Source organism: Habropoda laboriosa, unplaced genomic scaffold (assembly GCF_001263275.1).
Source record: "Habropoda laboriosa isolate 0110345459 unplaced genomic scaffold, ASM126327v1 scaffold77, whole genome shotgun sequence".
Taxonomy (NCBI): Eukaryota; Metazoa; Arthropoda; class Insecta; order Hymenoptera; family Apidae; genus Habropoda; species Habropoda laboriosa.
This window is the reverse complement of record NW_017100200.1, coordinates 2021128-2046072: the sequence shown is the minus strand read 5'-3', so window position 1 is coordinate 2046072 and position 24945 is coordinate 2021128. Positions and strand designations below refer to the sequence as shown.

The window sequence follows — 24945 nt, the reverse complement described above, 5'->3', positions numbered from 1 at the left end:
CTTTAATGCAAGGTACAACAACAGCATGTTATTTTGCATCTCTCTATTCAGAAGCATCTGTAAAACTTGGACAGGTAGTAGTGGCTAAAGGTCAACGTGCTCTCATTGGTAAACTAAGTATGGATACTATACGTGATGATAATTATTATGAATCCACAGAGAAATCTATAAAAAATATAAAGAAATTTTTAGAAAAATTTTTTTTTCTTAAATGTAAAACCTGAGTATCATTTAAATTTGTATTCTATTTTTTTTACATATAAAGTTGAGAGTTTTTTTTATATGCATAATGATCATTATAGAGCCCCCTCATAAAACCAATTATAACACCAAGGTTTGCTTTAAGTTGCTCCATGATACTGATGAGAGAATTAGGAAAACTAGCAAAAGAAAAAAATCTTCACATACAGGTACTACATAAAATGTTTCCATTTGGTTAATACCACATGTAAATAAACGAATTTTGATGAGTAATTATCACTTATTAATTGAAACATGTTTAAATGTATTTTCCCTTTTTGTGAGTATTCTGTGTATTCATTATTTCAACTTATATACAAAATATTTCAGACTCATATATCTGAAAATACAGATGAAATAAAAGCTGTAAAAGAAAAATTTCCTGAACATTCCTCATATGCAGCTGTATATGATGAAGCTGGACTTATTACAAATAAGGTATGTTAAATAAATATATACAAAGCATAAAAACTTTGAAAACTCTTGTCTATTTCCAGACAGTGCTAGCTCATGGAATATATCTCACAGATAATGAGATTGCATTGATAAAAGAACGAGGTGCATCAGTTATACATTGTCCTTCATCAAATACATGTTTAAAAAGCGGTCTCTGCGATGTTCAAAAATTGAAAAATAAAGGGGTGAAGATTGGTCTTGGCACTGGTATAAATATATTGTTTCTACACTAACTTAACTGGTACAAATATATAACATGTAGTATTTATAATAATACTCTTTTGTTTGCAGATGTTTCAGGAGGACAAAGTTGCAGTATTTTAGACACAATGAGATCAGCTTTAGAAGTATCAAGCCATTTGTCCATAATTAAAGATAATTACAAAGCACTTAATTATAAAGATGTATTTTATCTGGCTACTTTAGGAGGTGCAGCAGGTAAGATTCTCAAAGTTGAGACAAGACTCTGTATTATAATTATTTAGTGAATTTTTAGTTAATATGATATTTTTTTAGCACTTGCAATGGACAATCAAATAGGAAATTTTGAAATTGGTAAAGAATTTGATGCTCTTGTTGTGGATACAAGTGTAAGTGATGGACTTTTAAATGACTTGCAAAACAATACTTTAGAAGAACGACTTCAAAAATTCATATACTCCGGAGATGATCGTAATATAGTTCAGATGTATGTAAATGGGCATAAAGTTAAGTAAAACTAATTTTTTTTATTAGTTGAATATTAGTAATTACATATTTTATGTTTATACCAACAACCTTTTTAGTTATATACTAATATTATAGTTATTCTGATTGTATAGTTTAAGAACCTATAAAGAAAACTTATTTTGTGATAAATGTAAATTGAAATAAATTATGAATTATATATTACTTGAATAACTAACTTGAAGATTGATATATAGAAGTACCTTTATGTTGTTTCAGAAATGCTTCTATGCTTCTTGTAGCTTGTTCAAATGCTTTTTCAAATCCAGCACTATTATCATCCTAGAATTAAAAAAATAAACAAATACAATACAAATAAAAGAAAACATTAATTAGTAATAAATAAACGCTAGTAATACTTGCAAATAATGGGTCCCGTATATTTAGTTCTGCATTTGGATCATATTTTCCAAGTAGTTCAATGTTTGCTTGACTATCTTCTGGTTGCATCTGGTACAGATCATAAACTATTCCACTATCCATTCCAAGTATCCAATTAAATTTGTAGAAGTCTTCTTTTGTAATCTGAAATTATGAGGAAATATATTACTTTGTTTTTAAAGTAGAAAAATAAATGTACCTGTCTTGCTATATGTTTATAGTGTGTGATGCCTCTTCTTTGGAGTGTAGCTATAGCCCTAGGTTCTGGAGCATTACCTACATGATACTGTAAAAGTGCAGCACTATCTACTTCCCAAAAATCACATAGATGTAATTTTTTTATTTGATCATAAAATACTGCTTCTGCTATTGGAGAACGACAACTATTTCCTAAAAGTTTAAAACTAATAAAATGAAAACTAATGTGCATATACTTATTACTTTTAGAAATTAACTAATACCTTTGACATACCTAAACATACCATTAACACTTTCTTTTTTGATGACATGCTGTTAAGTACTTCTTTTGAGTAATGTATAATTACTTTTTACCCATTAGAAGGATCCTCACATATTCATTTTTTAAGGTTATGTAAGAAATCTTGTAAAATAAAAAATTAAAAACACAAATATATATATATACAGAATGTGTCACGAATCAGTTTTTTGCCCTCATAATTTTCTGCCCCCATAATATCGTGGCAATCGATTTATGACGGTTTCTGAATTCAAGGTCACTACAAGGTCATAGCGGTACTAAGTCGTTGAATTTGTCTTGGTATAATCTGTAATACTGTGAAATTAAAAATACAATTCCATTTAAAAAAATTATGGTAACCTTCATTTTTTATGGAAGAGAAATGTTTTTCGCTATTTTTAAATCTGAAATTTCTTGCCCATTGAGTACTAAGTTTTATTCACAATATTTTTTTGTCAGATGATCGGAAATGCCAAAAAAATTGTGGGGACTGATTCGTGACTAAATAACTATTACTTGTATAAGCAGTTGCACAAGTATCAATGGAATAGATATAAAATTTTTGAATATAGTATGTATATTAGATTAATATATTATACAGACAAAACAAAATTGCACTTTAATTACTATGTAATAATGAATAATAATTGAAGAGTTAGAAAAAATGCCTGTACATGATAAGTAATAATAAACCAATATTTTAATATTCCAATGAATATTTATTATGTGTTAAATTTTAAAATATACAATATTTCAATAACTTTAATCATAGTATTCCTATGATTCATTCTGGTCATAACTGATGATCTGGAAGTAGAGAAGATTATTGATATCTTCTGGAAGTAGAGAAAAAATTTAATAAAATATTTGTTTACCTTTATGCTGTTCTAGAAAGGCTTTTACACTCCGTAGACATTGTTCATATGCCTTATGAAATCCTGCACTGTCGCTATCCTGTAAATAAAATTTCTATAAATTTAACCTTTATCCTGTAGCATATAATATATTTCAAACTACTACAATAAATACATTATGTTTTGGGGTTTGAAATAAAATGTTATGTTAAATAAATATGTACATAGTAAGGGTCCCTTATTATGGTTTCTGCTTGTGGGTCATATTTTCCAAGAAGTTCAATTTTTGCAGTACAATTTTTAGGTTTCATATTATTTAATTCTTTAATGTTACTATTATCCATCCCAAATATCCAATCAAATTTGGTAAAATCATCTGTAGTGATCTGTAATAAAATATAAAAGTATATTAAGATTTGTATAAAACATTTTCTATATAATAATAATTACTTACTGGTCGTGCTTTGTGAGAATAGTTAGTAATACCTTTTTCTCTTAATGTAGACATAGCTCTATGATCTGGGTTTTTACCTGTATGATATCCTATGAGAGCTGCACTTTCTACTTCCCATTTGTCATTTATGCCTAACTTGTTTATTTGATCACTGAAAACTGCTTCTGCTATAGGAGAACGACAAATATTTCCTGTAAAGCAAAAGCCATTCTGTAGATTATTACTGTACATTATTCTTTAAATTGATTGTTTATTATATTATTTTAAAGTGTACCTAGACAAATCACAAGCACCCGTTTCTTTTGATCCATGATTTTTTTATTGTATATTAAAAAATAAACTGAAATATTAATAATAATTTGCAATTGTGATATCACTAAGCGCCTTTGGCTTCTCAGACAGGCACTTGTCAATCTCTGAAATTCCTAATCTGATTGATTCGGACGGTGACCACCAGATGTCTTATCGAAATCTTTCAAATCTCCAATTCTCTCGCAAGTACTCGTTCATGTTCTCATTTCTCTATACCATGTTCCTCGTATCAGTGTAACGCCTTTCGCCCCGGATCAATGTAACGTCCATATCACCATCTCGCTTCACCAGATGAAGTTCCTGCAGTTGTGCAACTGGCTGCTGGCTATTGACAATGAGAAAGATAAGTACAGGGACTAGAGTGGGTTATCCTATCTAATATGCTTGTTACATAATAAATTTACAGTGTAATATATTTATAATCTAATATATTTTGTATGTGCAATATAATTTATGTACAGTTTAAATAAATACAGAGAATAAAAAACATTAGTTATATTTAAGTATATACATGTAACCTAAATGTATCCTCAATGACAGAAGACCTGAAACAGACATAAGTAGAACATATGAAAATATTGTGAGCTGCTACATGTAAATTATTATTATTTTTTATTAGAACGGAACAAAGTAAGAATCTAAATAAACGCTATATATATATATATATATATATATATATATATATATATATATATATATATATATATATATATATATATATATATATATATATATATATATATATATATATATATATATATATATATATATATATATATATATATATATATATATATATATATATATATATATATATATATATATATATATATATATATATATATATATATATATATATATATATATATATATATATATATATATATAAAAAAAAAGATGTAGTTCATTACCTAAGGCGGTTTGTTGATTTTATACAGACACTCTTGCTTGAAATAGCTATTCAATGCAGCAACTTGCATTTGCACACATGACATAAATTTGCAAATGAGTTGTCTATTTCTTCTTCAGTCGGCACTAGATTGCAGTTCGTGTTGCTCTCTGGTTTTACATCTTCGTTATTCTGCATTTGGTTTTCTGCCTCTTCGCAAGTAGATAACCATTCTGCAATCTCAGTTTCAGCTGTTGGCTGTTGAGATATTCTTTGTACAGTTTCTGCAATATTCGATACTTCGGAAGTATAATCTTGTGCATCTCCGTCATGTACATCTTCTACCATTACCTTTTCTTGTAAAAGTTTCTTCCATGAGTTGCGTATGTTTTCAGATGATACGACCGTCCACGCGTCCTGCAATATGTTTATGCAATCTACAATGTCGTAATCTAAATAGAATTCCATTATTCCATGAGGGAAGTCTAGAATTTTTTTTAACAGCTGATACCGAAAACATCCTTTTAGCTTCGCAATTATTCCCTGATCCATGGGTTGCAAAATTGAAGTACAGATTTTTGGTAAGAATATAACTTCGATGTTGTCGTCCTTTAATTTCGTAATTGTTGTTTGTACATAATGTGATTTACAGTTGTCTATTAATAGTAGAATTTTTCCGCAGGTCTCGCTTTCTATTTGATGTTTTTTCACTTCGTGTTTGAAGTGATTTTCTAACCAATTCGCAAATACAACAGAATCTATCCAAGCATTTTTTTGATACTTGTATACAACAGGCAACTCGTGAATTTTAACGTGTTTCAAAGCTTTGGGCCTTTCATATTCATGAACAAATAACGGAAGTAATTTATGTGTTCCTGTTGCATTGACACATAATCCAATGTTTACTCGATCTTTTTTTATTTTAATATTAAATACTTTTTGCTCAGTAGGGCCAATTAATATTTTCTGTGGAATAGCCTTCCACAACAATCCTGTTTCATTCATGTTATAAATGTGGTCTAGATTTATATCCTCTTCTTCCACGCGCTGCATAAACCGTTGAATAAATGTTTCTGCTGATTGTCCGTCGGGGTCAGCACTGTCGCCTTGAATGTTCGCTAAACGGATATTATACCGCTTTTTAAACCGCCATATCCATCCCTTACTGGCAGTAAATGTTGTTACGCCACTATATTCACTGCACAATTCACTTGCTTTCGATTGTAACAGTGCATCAGTAATACGGTCACCTAATACACGTCTTTCCGAAAACCACGTATATAAACGAGTATCTAATTCTTCCAGAACGGGTCTTCGTATGGTTTTTCGATTTCCGGTATTGAATGTTATCATTCGTTGTTCTATTTCAGTTTCTTTCGCTTTGATGCGGCGAATGGTTTGCACATGAACTCCGTACTCCTTACTGAGTATACTCATTGAAATACCTTTTCTTAATTTTTCTAAGATATCCAACCGTTGTTGCAAAGTTAATACAGTATTTGGTTTCTTCTGTTTGTTCGACATTGTACAACAATAATAATAATGTAAAAGAACCTACAGCACGCCAGAATACAATACGCAAAATAGAACTTGATCGAATATACTCACACCGTTTTAAAATCTCTCATCGTAGTTTCTTGTTTCTGTACATGCACAAATTTTGCAAAGCTGTGCAGTGACATGGTCTACAAATCAGAAGACATTCTTCACCTTGGCGTAACTTACATTTGCAAAATGATGGAGTTGTTTTCTTGGATTTTTCAGGATTAACGGGAACCGCGTGTAACGTGATACGCTTCGTTTTACAATGTTCGAATGGTTGTTAGAACGGTTTATGATTGCAATTGTAGGGACGTCAGACAAATTATAAATATCAGTCTCTGGTCTGTCCCATAGACGCAATGTAAACTAATTTCAGTACTTATATTTTATCTTGCAATACACGCGCAAATGTCTACTTTTAATCTTTAACAGCTGCAAGGTAATTATACCAGCTACAAGCGATAAATTGTTGTTAAAAAATTTTTAACAAATAAATACGAAAATTCAAAGTAATATAATAAATATTTTCCACTTTAGGCATTGTGAAAGACATTCCTTTTATCGAATCCAGCTTATGCAAAATTTTAACAAATGAACAGATTGAGATCGTGATTAGATTCATGTTCATTGAAGAAACATCACCTGTTCATTTGTAATATGTTCATTAATTTATTATAAAAAATGGTAAATTTTTTATTTTCATTGTACGATGACTCATCCGTATCGATAAACGCCTGATCCTCGTTGGCCAAAGAAAACCTGACTGATGTTCTATCTCGCTCTCTTTCACAGTATCCCTACTCAAGTGACGCTCATAAATATTGTTCTCGAGAACGTGATCACAGCTTCCCTTACCTCGGTTTAGTGTAACTTCTCGATCCTAAACGCCGTTACACTGTTCCGGGGAACACTTATGTAATAGTTATTAGTATATTGTTCCAATATGTTTATTTCATGTTTGCGATCTTCCTTATATAGAAACAATTACTCAATTGCAACAACTTCTTGTAATTTAGTCATTGTTTCTATATCCCACCACTGTCGCCAAATATGGTGACCACCGGCTACCATCCGAACCACTCAATATGGGGAATTTGAGAAGTTCTCGCAAGTGTCTGCCTGAGAAGAAGCTCAGGGTGCTTAGAGACGTCACAGAATGATTTTTAGAGGCAATTAAAAAAAAAACAGTTATTAATTTCTAATGATTAACGGCGAAACTATATTTTGACCATGTCTACCAACTTTATATTGTGGAAAAAATTTCTAGTTATTTTACAATCTCTACTTGATATAGGACTTTTTTGACTGTATCTGTCGGCAACGCTTGTTTATATAAAATACATACCATGTGGATACTTTAAAACTTACGTTGAGGTTAAAATACATTTAAAAAGTATTTTGAAAATGTCATTTTTTATTAGAAATAAGAAAGGCGCCGCAGGAGTTAAAAGAAAAGTATAAAACATTTATGTATAGCTTCATATGCATGGTTTCTAATATATGTATTATAGCAAGATGAAGTTGAACATATTTATATGATGTGTAAATTTATGTTATAATTTTTTAGTTCACCAGTCAGGGGAAAACGAAAGGAAAGAAAAAAGTTATACGTAAATCTACAGCGGATGACAATGAGAGTATTGCTAGTACAGATGAAGAATTTGCAGAGACAAATCAGATGTAATTATTCATTGTTAAACCTAAATATAAGGATTTTTAATAATATTTTAATTGATATTAAATTTCATTTTAGACATGAAGGATATGCAAGTGAGGAAGAAATAGAAGAGACTGCCCAGGAGAAGCGTGTAAGGCTTGCTAAGAAATATCTTCAGCAAATTGAAGAAGAAGGTATAAGTGAAACAAAGTATTTTTTGTATGTTGCAGTCTTTATATTCTAATATTAGTTTTATAAAATATAGAAAAAAATAGAGCAGAATTTGAAGAGGGGGCAGTAACAAAAAGGCTACACGAAGAATATTTGGAAGAAAAAGGAAGGTTACGAAAAACTGTAGCATCAAATTATATCAATCATGATGAACCAATTGTTTTGAGATGTAAAGAACATAAAAGTTCAGTTACTTGTTTATGTCTCTCTAGCAATGGGAAGTTTTTGTATTCTGGCTCAAAGGATGGTAGTTTAGTTAAATGTATGTTATTTCTAGTCAAATTTTAGAATTACAATTGAACCATCATAATAATGTACATTATGCATCAGGGTCCTTACCAGAAAGAAGTAAATTGAAAGTCATTAAAGGGAAAAGAAAAACACAGGATGGACTGAAATATGTACAATGTTTGGCAATTAGCACTGATGGTAAATTTTTGGTAAGGCTGCATAAATTTTCATTTAGAGTACATTTATATTTACATTGTATGTAAATATTAATTTTTATGGTTGCAGGTAATAGGAGATAGAGGTTGTAAGGAGGTTAAGGTATTTTGTGGAGATTCCTTAAATCACATAAAGAATTTACGAGGCCACAGGGGTAGTGTTACCGGTTTAGTTTTCCGTAAAGACACACATACACTATATTCTGCTTCCGAGGATAGGTGTGTAAAAGTATGGAATTTAGACGACATGGCATATGTTGAATCTTTGTACGTATTGTTTTTACAGTATTATATTAACGTTATTTAACTTTGTTTTAGAGCTAACATCATTTTATTATTTTCTTAGATTCGGACATCAAAGTGGTATTACGTCGATTGATGCACTTGCACGAGAACGGGCTATCACTAGTGGCGGTTTCGATGGTACAGTTCGAATTTGGAAAATCGTAGAAGAATCGCAACTTATATTTAATGGACATGGCAGCAGTATAGATACTGTGAAACTTATAAATGAAGAAAATTTCTTTACTTGTGGAGATGATGGACAATTATGTGTATGGGGTTGTTTAAAGAAAAAGCCTTTGTGCGCAGTACCAGTCGCACATGGAAAAGACGAAGCTAATAATCAACCAATGTGGATTTCGAGCATAGCTACTTTACTCAATACAGATCTAGTTGCATCAGGTAATAAATATATACGTCTTCCTTTAATTAAACGTATATAATTGTTCTCTTGTATATTCAAGAAAATATAATTTCTATATGTTTGCTATAATTATCAATTACAGGATCACGAAATGGCGTTATCAGATTATGGCAATGTGGCGATTCCTTCAGATCGTTGAATCCATTATTTGAAATTCAATTAATAGGATTTATAAATGCATTGTGTTTCACATCAGATGGAACACATCTTGTAGCTGGAGTTGGCCAAGAACACAGGCTTGGAAGATGGTGGCGTATACCAGAAGCGAAAAATAGTATTGTCATAATACCGTTAATTCAAAGACAAAATAAATAATTTGTATAACAGAAACAAAATGCACGACTTAGTTGTACATCGAACTTAGGTCGTTACAAACAGATGATATAATTTTTTATATACTTAATCCAAACAAATTTAACTATATATTAAAGAGAGCATTGTTTACTATTTTATAGTTATTAATTCTAATGTTATTCTCACGAATACATTCCTTATGATGCTTCCTGAATCCATGGCGAACTTGTTCACCGTGAAATAAAGTCGTTGAAGTGCGAATGAAATAAAAGAAATATTGGTCCACAGTACAAGTATTTATTTATTCTGTACAAAAGTTGAGTTATAAAATATTATGTCCCCATTTTAGGTCTTGTTCTTAGTCTTGTATACCATGCCGTCTTGAGTTCGTTCGTATAATAACAATGATCGCCGCAGAGGACATTAGCGCTTACGAGAAAAAAGTGGATCAGCTATCGATTGATTCATGCCTACCGATAAAATCAAGTAGAGAAACGAGCATCCATCTCGACCAATCTTTCTCTCGTTTCTACGTAAACGCACCTGTCCTCGCACGAACCTCGGGCTCACCGTGTACATATACAAATCAAATCGACTTTTCTTCTTTAATTCGCGTATTTATTCGCGTCAACAAACGAGTGTACAGCGAGTGTACGCTATTTCTTGTGTGCATTCTTGCAGGGAATTTTTGTCAAACAAGTGCGACAATCTAGGCCTTTTAATATGGCTTTTTCCTCCCATCGTTTCACGTGCTTCGTCTCGCGTTTCTTTTCTCATCCTCCAAATCTTAGAACCGTGAGCATGCTTTTACGCGGATGACTGAAGCAGCATTGCTTTCCGCCCGATTAGTTTCTTCTCCATTGGCTCTACTTTCACGAGTAGTCTATGCACCTTACGCCGACACGTCTTGCCTAAAACGATTCTCTTTTTGTCTCGTTTATCTCGCGTTCTTTTTCTTTATTTTTGCGATTCCTTCAGATTTGCACACGCTTCCTAAATATTAGACATCGCTTTTTATTCTCGTTTCTTTGGTTTTCTTTTTTCTCGCGAATTCGTCTAATTTTCTGGTAAAAAAAAAAAAAAAAAAATTCGTCAATACAGCTAGATTCGCGAATGGAATCCGTACGCTTGAAATTGGAACCCGAATGACAAAATGAATTTTCCGTTCGTTTCTCGTTTAGCTGCCGGCGAAGAAGTAAAGCGATGGCACGGAAAAAAATGGCACCGGTTTTAACGCGCTAACTCTTCGAACTTAATTCTAAACACTTGTCAAAATAGGCCTGTTTTGTCGTTGCATTTTTTCGTTCAGAAAGTGCCGTTTGGAGAAGAAATACGTACGTGTGTATTTCTTTGACGGTCCAACAAGTGCAATGCAATGTGAACGTGTAAGACAAGGACTTATTCAACGTGATCGCAAAAAACGAATATTCGTAAACGTCGAAAATTATCATACAGCACACTTACAAGCACACTCAACAGGTTTTTTTTTCTTCTCTTTCTCTCTCTCTCATTTTCCTTTTTTTTGCTTTCTTCTTTCGCTTACCTCGCACTGTTCTATATAATATAAACTCGTTCTATATAAACAATCGTACAACGATTTAGGCTCCGAATTTTCACGCGTTATCTTCTTCTTCAACGCGTCACAGAGGAACTGAGTTTTCATTTTGCAAACGTTCGAACGACAAACTGTTTGCGAAATTTTGCACCGTAAAAATACTTCATATTCTCAGTGTACAATAATTTTTCAACCTCGACTACTTTTTCTCGAGTCGATAAATACCTTTGAACAACATCATTCGAACAGACCTTACAATTAAATTAAACAGGGAAACGATTTATTATTTCGAGCGTGAATTTCTCGTCGATTTATAAGTCCTGTCTCCTACGTGACCGACAGTTTTGCACTTAAAAACAATTGCATCGAAGGGGTTACTTTTTTCTCTTCTCTTTGTTGCAGAAAACTATTGTCAGCCGCGAGTCGCTTGGCAAGTCGAGAGATTCGTTGTCTGTGAGGCATAATACACGGCTAAAAGCCTTAGGCGAATGGAATGGAGGCTTAATTAATCGGATCGAATCGATTGAAACAAGTGGCATGGTCGCGTGCCCGTGTTGATACGGCCACGCGCCTCGAAACATAATCATCTTCCTTCTCGGCATCGCGAATCGTGAGAATTCGTATACTACACGCCGCCGCCGCGGTTTCTTTTCTTTTTTTTTTCCTATTATGTATACGCTATGTACATTCGATCTCATAAAGCACACGATATCCGGGTCTAAGGTCGACAATCATTCTTTGCAAATTATTCATTTACGCTTAAATACAATTTTTAAATTATTTTAACTTTCACTATAGAAAAATTACAATTTTTAATCGTTACCGTTGTAAAAAGGAAATTATTTGAAACTTTTCTACGGTGTAAAAGTGTATCGTTGATATGTTATTAACAAGTAAAGAAGAATGAAAAGATATTGTCGATAGAGCGTATTAGAGATAGAACGAAATGAAAAAGTTTTCCGAGATGTAGCGACAAATTGATAAATTCAGTCTCAATTATATTTCAGTCAGTTCGGAGAGCTTGCCTTAACAATACCTAACATCTTCGAATACATTTATATTCTCTGTGAATGAATTTTCTTTTACGAATATTTATTCTGTTTTTCTTATTTTTCCCCGTAAAACATGTTCATATACATATATGTATATGTTTCAATGTTTAATTACAAAAGTTTTTAGCTAAAACTTCCTGTATAAAACATTTTCGAATAGGTGTATATCTAAAGAAGAAACGTTTACATCTGCGTAGAAGAAAAAAAAAAAGGAAGTATATTTCGCGAGTGTTTTGAAAAAATGTGAAATTCACGGATAGCTGAATCTTATTTTTCTTTTTCGAACAGCGAATGTATACGAAATCAATTGACCGGGTCGTGGATATTATGTGCTTTGCAAGACGTACTGCTCGTGAATGTAGCGCGTTCGCCTTCGAGAGACGATGTTTCAACTTCGATGGAACGTGGAACGAATTGGAGAGTTAATTTCTATATGATCAGATACCGAAAGACTCGCGAAAATTCAAAGAATGCGATCGAACCGGACATCCGCTTTCGCTGCGAACTCACATTCCTCCATACTGTATACCCTTCTTCTCCTTCTCTCTTTTCACATTCGTTTTTTGCAGGGTAGGACAACGAATAAGTTACGACTACGATAATTGTCAATCTCGTCGTTTCTTTCTTCTTTCTTTCTTTCTTTCTTTCTTTCTTTCTTTTGCCGAGGATATCGACGACGGTTTGATAATTAAAAAAGTGGCAGTTTTCCGTTTTCAAGTTACACACTTCGCTCGACGTTCGCGACGCGCTCGCGAAAAGGTTAGGTTAGGTTGGGTGGCGGGGTGGGGGAAATGTTGTTTTACGTTCTGTGCGTTAGAATTTAACATGTTGCAACGTTGTTCAAAGAACACTTGTTGGAATCCTCTTCGAATCGATCGAACACGTAAAAAAGAGCAACAATCAGATTCCATCGGTGACAAAACGACGAAAAGAAAAAAAAGATTTGAGCTTCGAGCGGAGAAACGTAATTATTCAACCCCGCTATCTTCTGGATCTCCTTTTCGCTTGTGTCGCGTGTGTCTCGCGAACGGTGTTTACCTCCAAAACAGCGGTAAAAAATTGTTACACCCTAATATTATACGAATAATAAAATCCGACAAAATCATCGCAACAAAGCGTATATATTGTTAGTATTTGTGTTTTCAGCGTTCGCGTAAAAACTTATCCTCGAAGATGCTACGCAGAATATGTATATCGTTTCAGTTACGTCGCGAATCAAGTTCTTTTTTCCCCGTTCGTTTCAAAATATATAAGCGTTTACAAATGTGAACACGAGGGGGCGTGGGGGAGGGGGGGTTTACCCGGGCGCGCTTTTACAACCTTTCTACAACCGAACAGGCGATGCGCGACACTGATCACGTTTAAATATAAATTCTTTTTACAACCAATCTGATTCCAGGAACTCATTAATGCCTGTCGGTGTGTTGTTTCGTGGTGGTTCAACGAGAGATACATAAGGGCGTGGAGGACACGCGATTTCCCTAAAATTTACCATTTCAATGCCACCGCGCTTAATCCATCCAATCCTTCCCCCCCGGTTCGTAATAACAACCCACGCGAAATGGTGCTCGTCGCTGATGGCCTCAAACGCAAAGAAAAAAAAAAGGAAAAAAAAAGAGACAAAGAAGGTTAAAGGAAACCAGATTTCTTCCACCGAATCCGCGAACTAGAGTAGTACAGACACAATACTCGAGATATAATATACCCTGGTTTTATCTGAAACCGGCGTGGAACGTGGATCGACGCATTATTTCTCCGTCCATCGAGAGAGAGCATTTCTTCTTTCTTTCTTTCTTTTCTTTTTTTTCTTTCCTTTCTTTCTTTCTTTTTTTTCTCTTTTTCTCCTTTTGTCATCTTCTTCCTCCTTTTGTACTTAAACGATTCGAGACGACTCGCGCAAGGTACTTTCAAATAATGGAAACGTTTCGACGCGAACGCGTCGCCTTGAAAAAACGTCGGGTTACGCGTCGACGTACTCTGTATGTGTGTTATTGTGAAGTGAGTATGTACGTGTACTTTTTCTTTGTTATTATTACTTTAAACTGGGGGGAGGGAGGGAGGGGACGCCCGGTCTCCCTTTCCGGCATATTTTAACATCTTTTTTTTCTTATCCAGTTACTCTTCTTCCTTTTTCACATTTTTTTCTCACCACCCTTTCTTTTTTTTTGTTCTTTTTTTTCTTTTTTACTTATTTTCGTTTCGTTTCGTTTTTTTTACTTTCGTTTTTCCATCGATATATGCGACCGTATATCGACATACGTAATACAATATAGCTATATAATTCGCGCGCGACGCCGACACGGAGAGTCTTTTTTTTACGCTCAGGCGTCGTCGACCCTCTTTTTTTTTCTCTTCTCTAACCATTCTTCTTTCTTTCTTTCTTCTTCTTCTCTTGCTCTTCCTGTAATTCTTCTCCCCGCTTCTGCGAGTGAATTCACGCACGTGCGTTTTATCCGTCGCGTGGCCGTCGAAATCGCGTTGCTTTTTGTATATGTGTATGTATATCGTGTCCTCTGTATCGTGTGTGTTTGTGTGCCAACGTATACATTTAAATATATATTTCTTTTTCGCTTTTTTTTTTTTATTATTTTCAATTTTTCGCGACGTCCTCGAGAGTGTACGATCGCTCGTATCCGCAATATGTGCCAATAACAGTGTATTTGTGTGCGCGAGCTCGCGCGGGTGACGTGTCGGTGTGTGAGTGAGTGCGTGTCTTCTTGCATGTACTTCATGAAGAGATCGATTCACGTTTTTACTGTGTGTTTTTTACGGTTACCTGCAATTTTTTTGACGATTATGTCTTTTTTCCGGTTTTTTTTTTGTCTGCTTGGACTGCTTTAAACACTATTTCGCTACAAGTGGACTACCATTATGAACACTACGCTACTTTGTATTGTATTCTGTAATGCTTTGTAATGAACGACTGTACTGTACTGAACGTGCATACTTGGTGAGCACACGCAATCTATAAATTTGATCCCGTTCACGAATGCTACACGTTGTGAACCGCGTTATTTGTTTTAGAATTGTGTGGTTTTTTCTTCTTCTTTTTTTTTTTTTCACCTTTTTACACAGCTCAATTTCGAAAAGAGAAAATTGAAGCACGAGAAAGAATCGCTGAGTGTAAATATTGCGATTGGCAAAAATCAGCATTTAGATCGTTTTGATTGTCGGATCGATCGAAATTGTTTAAACCGTCGATAGTTTCTTTCTCAAAAGCCGGTTACAATATGTATCGCTTCGATTGATCGAATAAAACCAACGTGATACCATCTCTCAGGACTACGTTTCTTTTTTTCACTCTCTCTCTCTCTCTCTCTCTCTCTCTCCTCCTTCACAAAACATGATATCGCGACTGTGTTGTTTAATTTATATGCAAATATACCGTGTACGGTAGAGAGAAAAGAAATGATCTAACGGTTGCTGCTCCCGATGATAACGCGGCTACCTTCCGATATGGCTTCCGTGACCGTGATCGGTATGTGTCATGTAATGTACTTGTTACAAAATTAATATATGCAACGTGAGAGAATTCATGACCTGGCTAAAAATGTGTGGTTCTGTATTCAAACGCTCTCTTGTTTAATTAGTACTTGTGTTTCTCGGTTATGAGTTAATAATCATAGTTTAATAATAACCACTTTGTGTTTTTTCTTCTTTTTTTCTTTTCCATCTTGTTAAAAATCTTAGACATCAACGTACATTCACTTTTATAATAAATCGTTATTAGAAACCTATCCTCGTACTTGCTATGTATTTAATATAAATTTCATCGTGTTATCATTATCGATCGTAATCTTCTTCGTCTTTTCTTTCTTTTTTTCATCATCATCATCATCATCATCATCATCATCATCTTCTTCGTCTTTTCTTTATTTACAACGACGTACCTACGAAATCATCTCGATCCCATGTTTTTTCTATTTTCTCTTTTTTTCTGTTACACGCACAATAAAGCCGCACGCGCGGTGCGGTGTTCAGAAATCGACGCAGTAAATCTTTTAAATTAATCTTATTCGTTCTTGCTTTCTCTTTCCACTTTTTTCACGTTACTTCTCTCGTCTAATACCGTTCTCCCCCTTTTTTTTTACCCTCTGTCTCGAGAAGAGAGGAACAAAGTCCTTTTTTTTTCGCGTTGCGCAACCAGAGTCGCGTGCTCTCTAATCTTCATCCCCGAAGACCATCTATATCTCCTTTGACATTGTTCCTAAACACGCACACGAGAGGATAACACAATGAAATAGTGAAAATGAACGATAAAAATCGCAGTGAGAGAAGGGAGTTCGAACGTCTTTGGATGAAAATGAACGTGAAACCTGTTCCTCGTTTTGTTCTTCATGCATCTGTTCGAAACGTGCGACCTGCAACGTATGTGTGTGTATTTGTGTGTGTATACACGATTAACAGCGAAGGCTAATCTTAACGCGCGATCTTATTTAATCGGTAATCCTTTTAGTCTCGTCGACGTTACGATTATTCCTGTGTCTGTTATATCCGGTGTCTTTAACTTTTTCTATTATATCGAGTATCTACATATACTTTCTACTAACGATTTAAATACCTTAGACGATGCTTGTCCCCCTGTTCACGGTTACAAAAATAACTCTCGAGGAGCAGCGTTTCACGTGGTTCATGGTAATACATATATAGGGGTTTTGCTTGTGTAGATGGTTGGTATAGGTTGCAGGTTGGTAGTGGTGGTGGTGGGGGGTGGGTGCTTCGGAGCGGATCGGTCGAAACGAAAAAAAAAAACAGAAAGAAAAAAAACATGAAGGAAAGAAAAATAAAAATAAGTTGCAGTGAGTGACCTTGTCTATTTTCTATCGATAGTTCGAGTCTATATTATTGTTATACTGTATTCACCTATCGTCCGTAAGAATGAGTACCATTCACATTGGATCTATGTAACTTTGCTGCATTGCTATTGCATTTATGTTTAATTGATTACGGGCTTTCACGCTGGCTCTGATTAATTCGCTATCGAGTCGATCGATAATTCGTCGCCCGTTAGCAGTCCTATCGATACATCCACGATTCGAGAGAATGCGCAACTGTTGCATAAGGACCGCCGCCTGGTGTGCGATCCCCAATCGAAACGTATGTACGTAACGCACTGTACACATTCGCGTCGCTTTACGAACGCACGGTATACGTTACTGTTATGTAATATCCTCCTGAGACCCGCAAAGCGAACTTGTACGAGAAACATTTTGTACAATCGCGTGTTTCGTTATATTTCTACCTCGTGTGAAAAATTGGGTGGAGGGGTGGGGGAACGAACCATATAATATGTATCTAAAAAGGATATCGTGACGCTATTGTAAATAGACGACTGATCTCTACGGCTGAGAGAGCGCATCGAACGCTTCATATCTTCTTCTTCTTTTTTTTTTTCTTACAGTGGTGCAGGTGATTGTCTTTGGGTTTCGATTTGCGGGTTGATCAGCGGCACACAAACAATTCCACGTGTATTGTGTATTATGTGTATGAACGAAAACGACTAGAGAGAAACTAAAAAGAGACATCTTCGTAGTGGCTAGCAACGAAATTGGAAATGATAAATGTGATATAAATCCTATATGCCTAGGAATCGTGGAACGGGTATCGGTCGCGAACTGCTTTCTCATCATCGATCGCTCGTATACGAGTACGAAATTGCTATTGCGGTTAACACATGGGTAAAAAGTACAAACTGTAGACAGACGAACGGACAGACAGACAAACAGACGTGGATCGGAGGCATGTAATACTTAGGCTTACAATACTGTAATGGATAACATTATACACGCAATTTTATTTCCGCCGTTTCCCTCAATATTCTCTGGCTGATCGTGATGTCATTGATTTTCAATGGTTGTCGCGTATAATATCAAGGACGATGAACCATCAATGAACGATGAAAAAACGAGTCGGTCAATCGAGCAGCCTTCAGAATACGTTTCTTCATTATTATCTACGATTCGGAATTGGGGTCTCTTTTTCACTTTCTTTCTCTCTTTCTCTCTCTCATTCTTCCTTTCTCGCATTCTCTCGCTCTGCCTTATGCAATACCTAATTCTCTCCGCATATTCGTATTTACAATAATTCGTTATTCTAGTTTATCCGTTCGGTCGAACTCTTTCCTCGTGGCCAAACGTAAAACGATCATACTTGTTCGTCATTTATTTCCTTCGCGACCTCGAACGATCCTCGGCCACTGTACGGAAAGAACTATTTGCACGTCTTTATTAAGCCCCGTTCACACTGGCGAATTCACGGATCCATTTTTAAGTCCGGGTTACAATTACATTCGCTGTGCTTTACGTTATCGACGAGCTTCGTATCTGTGGATACAATTCGTCGATTACGATCGATAGGCCGTCGTCGTACGGGATGCTTTGACGCAGAGAAAAATCTGTTAAATCGGTTTGTATCACGAAACGACAGTTTCGGATTCCGGTTGAGGGATGGAGGCACGCGTGTGATAACTGCGTACCTCATGGCGAGACAGCGCCACCGTCGTCGTACGACCAATGCAATATTGGCGGGAACGCGACTTAAAGGTTGCAAATTACGTTCGCACCACAACGATGCGCGGCAGTATGCGCAATGCATCGGCGGCGCAATGTGTTTCGTGCCATTAAATCCGAGATACAATTACTTGACGTTCGCTGTGACTATGGCGGTACTGTGTATGCTCGATAGAAACGTGGTTGGATCCGTGATCGCGATCGCGTGAAAAACGACGACTTACGATTAACGCGGAGAATACGCGTACAATATATGATCGTACAATACACATAGAAGAACTAGCGTTCATCAAGAAAAATCAGCTGCAATCGTAGCGTGAACGGAGCTTGAGCGCTTGCGAAGAGGGCGTTGTTATCGGCGTACGCGACAGATCAGAGCGGGATCGCGCGTAACGATCGTGATCACCGTGCATGTATACATGTAATCCCGTACGTTTTACAAATAAATGCGACCTTGCATGCGCGTACGTTCGTCAGTACGCGTACGGAAACGAAGTTTGCTTGGCGGTGTACAATAAATAGAGTATAAAAAAAAAGAGAATTATTAGGGACAACTGAAGAGAACGGATGATAACAAAGGACGATACAATGGAACCGACGATCGCACGGCCGATTAGTTGAACTTCGCGAAAGCGCGCTCAAGTGCGCACGATTTAACGTTTTCCTGCAATATAACACGAGGAAAATTAAACAAAATTAAAAAAATTAAAAAAAAAAGAAGAAAACAAACGGCGGATCCGATGATGACAAGGGTCGTGAATTCATCGTTTTGCTCGCGTCATGTCGTTTCTTTTTTCATCTTTTTTTTCATTACCCCGCCGAATACGTAATTTATTCGCTATTAAATTTGATATTTTTTTCTTTTACTAGTAAATATAGAATATCGAGTGTGATTATTCGTAGCATAATAATAGCGGATAATAAATATAATACAGATCTATAGATAGAGTTCGGTATGGTACAACTATAATACAAAAAATTCATCACCTCTCATTTCTCGTTCCGCGATCAGTCTCTCTCACGCATTTTCCATGCTTTCGTACGTTCGCTCGCTCTTTCCTTTCGACGAACTTGATCGAAGCGAGGAATATCGGATTACTTGTCGTCGAAATTTGACGTGTTCGTGGTAGTGTCACGGTTGCGAGATACCACGGCCGGAACTTAGGAAAAAGTTCGTCGCACCTTACACAGTTTTGTGACACTCGACTATCCAATGGGCGATCTTCGTAATTCACGGGTGCACATTCGCGTCTCGCAACGCGTGTACACGCACGCACGTCACATTCTATCACACTCTGCCATTTTCTTCAGTCACGCTGTCATCGCACTCTTCCATGTGTCATATATAAGATTTTACCTAGTATACGGCACTCTCTTAAATTCCCTCGCCCCGAGGACGAGACAAGGGCCACTTGTACATATTCATTAGGAATTTATTTACACGCATGCTAATTATCCTGTTCGCGACTCTTAACACGGCACGAACGGTCCTCCGCCATGACACTCTTCTTCGATAGATCTCGTTTCGACCGTCTCGACTAATCGCGACTAATTGTAACCATTCGATTATTCCAACTAATCGCAATTAATCGTTCAGTTCGATCGTCGTAGCTAATTGCGACTAAACGTTCGATCTCATCCTCAGTGAAATAAGAAGTGTAAATTCGCGGTTTTCACGGACATGATACTGAGAATATTACGAAGAAAACGAGTGGTAAGTAATACATACACTAAAATGGCAAGTTAAGTTAAACCATACTACTTAAGTAATTGGTTTCCTACATAAATTTCCTAGTCCAATACGACTGGTTGACTTCCTTTTATTGCGATCTTAATTGTTAATCGCGTAAACGATCGAGAAGTCGGTGACAAAGGACCGTTCGTCAATCAACGTCGCGATCAGTCGTGCGATATATAATCGACATTATCGCGTGCGTGAAGTGTGCCAACTCTGAAAGAATGAATTTTCACGCTTTTCTGACGGACGTATCTAACAATATATACCGCGTGTCTCATATCACTCGAGGATAGTTAGCACGCTGTTCACGGCTTCGTTCTCTTTTCTCGTATTTCGAATAAATACCTAGAATTAGCGTAATGATAAGAAGGACAACCAATACGACTACCATTTATAGTAGTGATAATAGTGGGCATACTATAATAGTGTCTAGTAGTAGCGTTTCACCTCGTTTCATCTTTCTTCGTCTTTGTAATCTTACTACCTACGTCTTCGTTCTTCGTTTTCGAATAGTTTCAATATGTCGTTGCTGCTCGTGTGTCGTGCGTGTCGCTTCTCTTAACGTTTACATTTGCATATTTTTTATTTTTATTTTTTTTTGCCAACTCTTCGTTCTTCTTAACCGTATCTTCTTTTATTTTCATTTATGTTTTTGCTGTTGTAGTTCCTTTTTGTCTTTCGTCCATCCCGATTGAATTTTCTCGTTCTCTTTCTCTCTCGAGGCAGTCCGACCATAAATCGTGCGCGTTTTATTAATTTTTTTTTCACGATGGAGGGGCGGCCGCGCGCGAGCGCACGCGCGTGCCTCAAGAAATTAATTAAACGTAGGATAATCACAGAAAAAGGGGTTTCGACGTATGGGATATACGTTCTCGTCGGTAGTGTTGTCGCTTCACCGCAATAACTGCGGCAGGATAGCGCTGATCAACAAGCTTCCCGTCACCAGTATCACGAGCTGGCTGAACCGATCCTGAATCTGGCTTGAACTCGCTCCATTATAGGTCAATTCTTCGTTCTTCACAACTTCGTTCGGGTGATTCGAGTACTCCTCTGTTGGCACAAAAAAGGAAAAAACATTTCTTATTTTCATAACCGTTGATCATTTATATCGATGAAATGTTAGGCTAAGAATGGAAGGGATTATCGGTGAGTAACTGAACTAAAATAGTTCAATAAATGAAAGGTTAAAGTGTACCTATCGTTACTTCGGTTATCTGATTAATAAACTCTTACTGTTTATTACCTTGTATTAGACACATTGTACGATCGAAACGCGTATACGCTCCTTGCATAATTTCGATCATAAAGGTATTAATGTACCAGTACCGTTTTCCTAACGATGCCTTATGGCCAATGATTCTAGGGGTTTTAAGCGTCTATATGCTGATTTACAGTTAGTAATGCCTTCAAGCTTCCGGGAGTACTTTCTACCTTTTTACAAACCGTGCAACGTGATATTTGCTTATAAGATTCTATTAAAGATTTATAATTGTTTTTATAAGAATAAATAACAGTAGTGTTGTTAAATCTTCTAGGAAAGAGGTCAAAGAACATCGAAATCCTAAAATTCCCCTATTCCGAATTGCCGTGAAAAACTTCCAGGCCCCAGTCCCACTGAAAAAGTTGCTTCATTACGATAGCCAAGCGGAAGCTCTAACTTCAATCCAGGTTCCGGCTTATAGGTGAGTAGTGGGTTTGCTGTGAAACTTTTATCCTTGCTCGAGACGAAATGTTCTCGAGACTTAGGAGAGTGCCATTGTAGGCCATGAATAACGTTGTAAATTCTGTTGGACGCGATAGGTTTTTGAGGACAACTTTAAAATACTGCAAAAGCCGAGGAAAAATTTGACGGATCAAGCGGGAATCGAACCCGTGACCTCCGGTCGGTAAGCCGGGACTCTATGCGCATAGCTAAAGCGACCTCTTAATTTTCTACCAGTTATTGCGCCTTTTACTGGATATGAAAGTCCTGATCCTATGATACCATCGAGAAATTCGAATGGTTATTAAGAAGAGAGGCGGAACTAGGCGAGAAATGCATCGAGTAATTTCAATTCAACATCTTGAGAACACGAATTCGCTCTTTGATCCTCGAGCATCGCGCCTCGTTAATAACGATAGCCCGACTACTGCTGAAATGCAAATGTGCACGTATCCACGGCGCATATTGAAGTCAAATTATCGTAGGTGACGACATAAGAAGGGCGAGCATGGTCGACAGATGGTCACCGAGAGAACGAATCGAATTCATCGTCGCGTTTGATTGTTCTCCATCTGGCACGAGTTCCAACGTCCGGAGGTGTCCCTTAATCTATTAAACTTTTTCCATTTGGAATTCTTTAAATAATGTCTTCCGTTCGACATGGTAATCGAGGCGCCAAGTGGCTATCCACTTTGTTCTTTCTATTTGAAAATGGGCGTAACACGTATATAGGGTGTCCTCTGTCCTAAACGTAAAAGAAGGATCGTTGTTTTCAAATTCAACGACGCGGAGACGACGTGTACGCGAGGCGTGTCGCCTCGAAAGTTTATACGAGGCATCGGGCGGCTGTAATAAGTAGAACAAGGTACGACGAGGGACGATATAATTTGAAAGCTCATTAAAATTTATTTGCTCGTTATTTACTTTATCCGACTTAATGCGACCGAACGATAAGCCGAATGAATTACATAAAATGATTGTTTGGCACGCAATGGACCGTCACGTTCAACTACATAACGGTAATTTAATGACCGGAGCGTCGACGACGTTCCTCCACTTTACACTCGCGTCTAACCGCCCTGGAGAGGGGTCGACAATGAAAATAGTGGGGATGGAGAATTCGCGGGACTACGGCCCGGTGTCTCGTACTCTCGAAAAGGAGAAATATCAATTACGCGGTGTTAATAACGAACCCCCGATATAACCCGGTAATTCCTTCGTCTCGAAAAAACGATTCACACAACGATAACGAGCAGTAAAGTCGTCGGGGACGAGTGGTTTATCTTAATTTTATGCAACAGTAATTTCGATACAAAGTGATAATTATCAGCCGGTGCAAAAAGGAAGCAACGATTAAAGACACCTTAACCGCGCGCGGCGCAAAGTGTATTCCTGCCTGACATCGGCAGGGGACAATGTTCCCGCGAGATACACACCAATGGTACATTCTCGCGAGATGTCCACCCCGATCAGGCCGTGCCTTTTTATCTGCAATCATTTATCCGACACCGTCTCGAATTTCTCTCATTAACCTTGCCGATAATTAAACTCGACATTGCAGGTAACCAACGATGCTCGACGAAAACGGACATCTCATAGACGATCTAATTTCTCGTCGACTAATAAGACGATCCCTCTCTACGGCGATTAATTTCGACAAGATGCGACGACGAGCGAAATTTCGCGTAACAAAACAAAACGACGAAAGAAGAAGAAAGGAAGAAAAAAACAGAGAAGAAGAAGAAGAAGAAGAAGAAGAAGAAAAAGAAGAGAGAGAAAGGAGGAGAGAAGAAAAAAAAGGAAAGAATCATTGGCCGAGATAATGGTCGCGAGGAGCATCGAGAAACTCGTTTCGCGGCAAAGAGAGCAGGTGGCAAGAGGCGGTGGGGCGCTGTTATACGTACTGTTCTTCTTCTTCTGGCCGATCGTGGTCTTGGGCGGCGAGGAGGACGGCGGTCCATTGTGAATCGGAGGCTGATGCGGATGCACGGGGTAGATGGCCGGAGGGGGCACGTGGGGCAGGGTCGGCGCCGCCGTGGCCGGTTGATGATGATCGTGATGATGATGAATGCTGCCCCCTGGGTAGAATCGATCTCCGCCCTTGAGGACGCTCGGTGGTGGCGGGGGTGGCACTCCAGCCGCTCCTCCACCCAAAACTGCGGTGCTGGTTGAGCTGCTGCTCGGCACGGTGCTGCTGGTCACGGCTACGGCTGTAACGACATACACCGACATTAGCTTATGAGTTCTTTTTCTTTTCTTTTTTTCTTCATTTTCTTATTCTTATTACATTGTCCGGTATTCTCGAGCCACGGCGCGGCGTGGCGTTTCGAGTAGTCGCGTCTCGACTGAAAACGTGGCCAGAGGTGTACGAACCATAAACGCTTGTCGCGGCTATTGAATTTTAGCGTGTAATCTCGTCAGAATTTTTACTCCGACTCGACGAGTTGCGTGCAATTTTACAGCCAGTCTTGATTACTGTTGTTACGCGGCCAGTGTCCGCGCAAACCATCGTCGTTTCACCAGCGTTTCCAGCTGGATGATTTAGGATAACGTCGCGCGTCGACACAGCGTTTCGATTTTACCTCGTCGCGGCTAAATCGCGTGGCACCGCTTTTCTGTAATTTTGCAACCTTCGCGGTGAACACGTTTGGCTCACGGACGCGGCTCGTGAAACGGGTACGAGCCGACCGGGCCGGGAGGAATCGCCCATCGATTTCAATTAC

At 37.1% G+C, this 24945-nt stretch overlaps 6 protein-coding genes across 6 annotated transcripts in view; 2 read left to right on the top strand and 4 right to left on the bottom strand.

Annotated features, from left to right (window-relative positions):
* Positions 1-5: 5 nt before the first annotated feature.
* LOC108570394 (guanine deaminase) lies at positions 6-1412 on the top strand. The gene is given in 6 exon segments (XM_017932255.1): positions 6-224; positions 303-410; positions 571-678; positions 738-903; positions 988-1134; positions 1213-1412. Coding segments are annotated over 6 exon segments (948 nt in total).
* A 106-nt stretch (positions 1413-1518) lies between these two features.
* On the bottom strand, positions 1519-2312 carry LOC108570393 (low molecular weight phosphotyrosine protein phosphatase 1-like). The gene is made up of 5 exons (XM_017932254.1): positions 2276-2312; positions 2003-2193; positions 1786-1947; positions 1602-1704; positions 1519-1526 (listed from the first exon to the last, which is right to left on the bottom strand). Exons 1-5 carry the CDS (start codon positions 2310-2312, stop codon positions 1519-1521), a joined length of 501 nt encoding a protein of 166 aa, XP_017787743.1.
* Positions 2313-3074: 762 nt separating this feature from the next.
* LOC108570392 (low molecular weight phosphotyrosine protein phosphatase-like) lies at positions 3075-4006 on the bottom strand. Its single transcript, XM_017932253.1, has 5 exons — positions 3864-4006; positions 3590-3780; positions 3360-3521; positions 3157-3235; positions 3075-3088 (listed from the first exon to the last, which is right to left on the bottom strand). Exons 1-5 carry the CDS (start codon positions 3898-3900, stop codon positions 3075-3077), a joined length of 483 nt encoding a protein of 160 aa, XP_017787742.1. The 5' UTR covers positions 3901-4006.
* Positions 4007-4862: 856 nt separating this feature from the next.
* On the bottom strand, positions 4863-6314 carry LOC108570391 (tigger transposable element-derived protein 2-like). The gene has a single exon (XM_017932251.1). The coding sequence runs from the start codon at positions 6312-6314 to the stop codon at positions 4863-4865; it is 1452 nt and encodes a 483-aa protein (XP_017787740.1).
* Positions 6315-7736: 1422 nt separating this feature from the next.
* Positions 7737-9687, top strand: LOC108570411 (U3 small nucleolar RNA-interacting protein 2). Its single transcript, XM_017932272.1, has 8 exons — positions 7737-7787; positions 7900-8012; positions 8086-8183; positions 8255-8482; positions 8551-8660; positions 8737-8933; positions 9013-9350; positions 9455-9687. Exons 1-8 carry the CDS (start codon positions 7737-7739, stop codon positions 9685-9687), a joined length of 1368 nt encoding a protein of 455 aa, XP_017787761.1.
* An 11725-nt stretch (positions 9688-21412) lies between these two features.
* LOC108570406 (ephrin-B2-like) overlaps positions 21413-24945 on the bottom strand; it is a 54644-nt gene continuing 51111 nt past the window's right edge. Inside the window, exons 4-5 of the mRNA XM_017932267.1 lie at positions 24127-24432; positions 21413-21570 (exon numbers count right to left, since the gene is read on the bottom strand). Coding sequence (XP_017787756.1) covers positions 21413-21570; positions 24127-24432 — 464 coding nt within the window. The remainder of the gene's footprint in view (positions 21571-24126; positions 24433-24945) is intronic.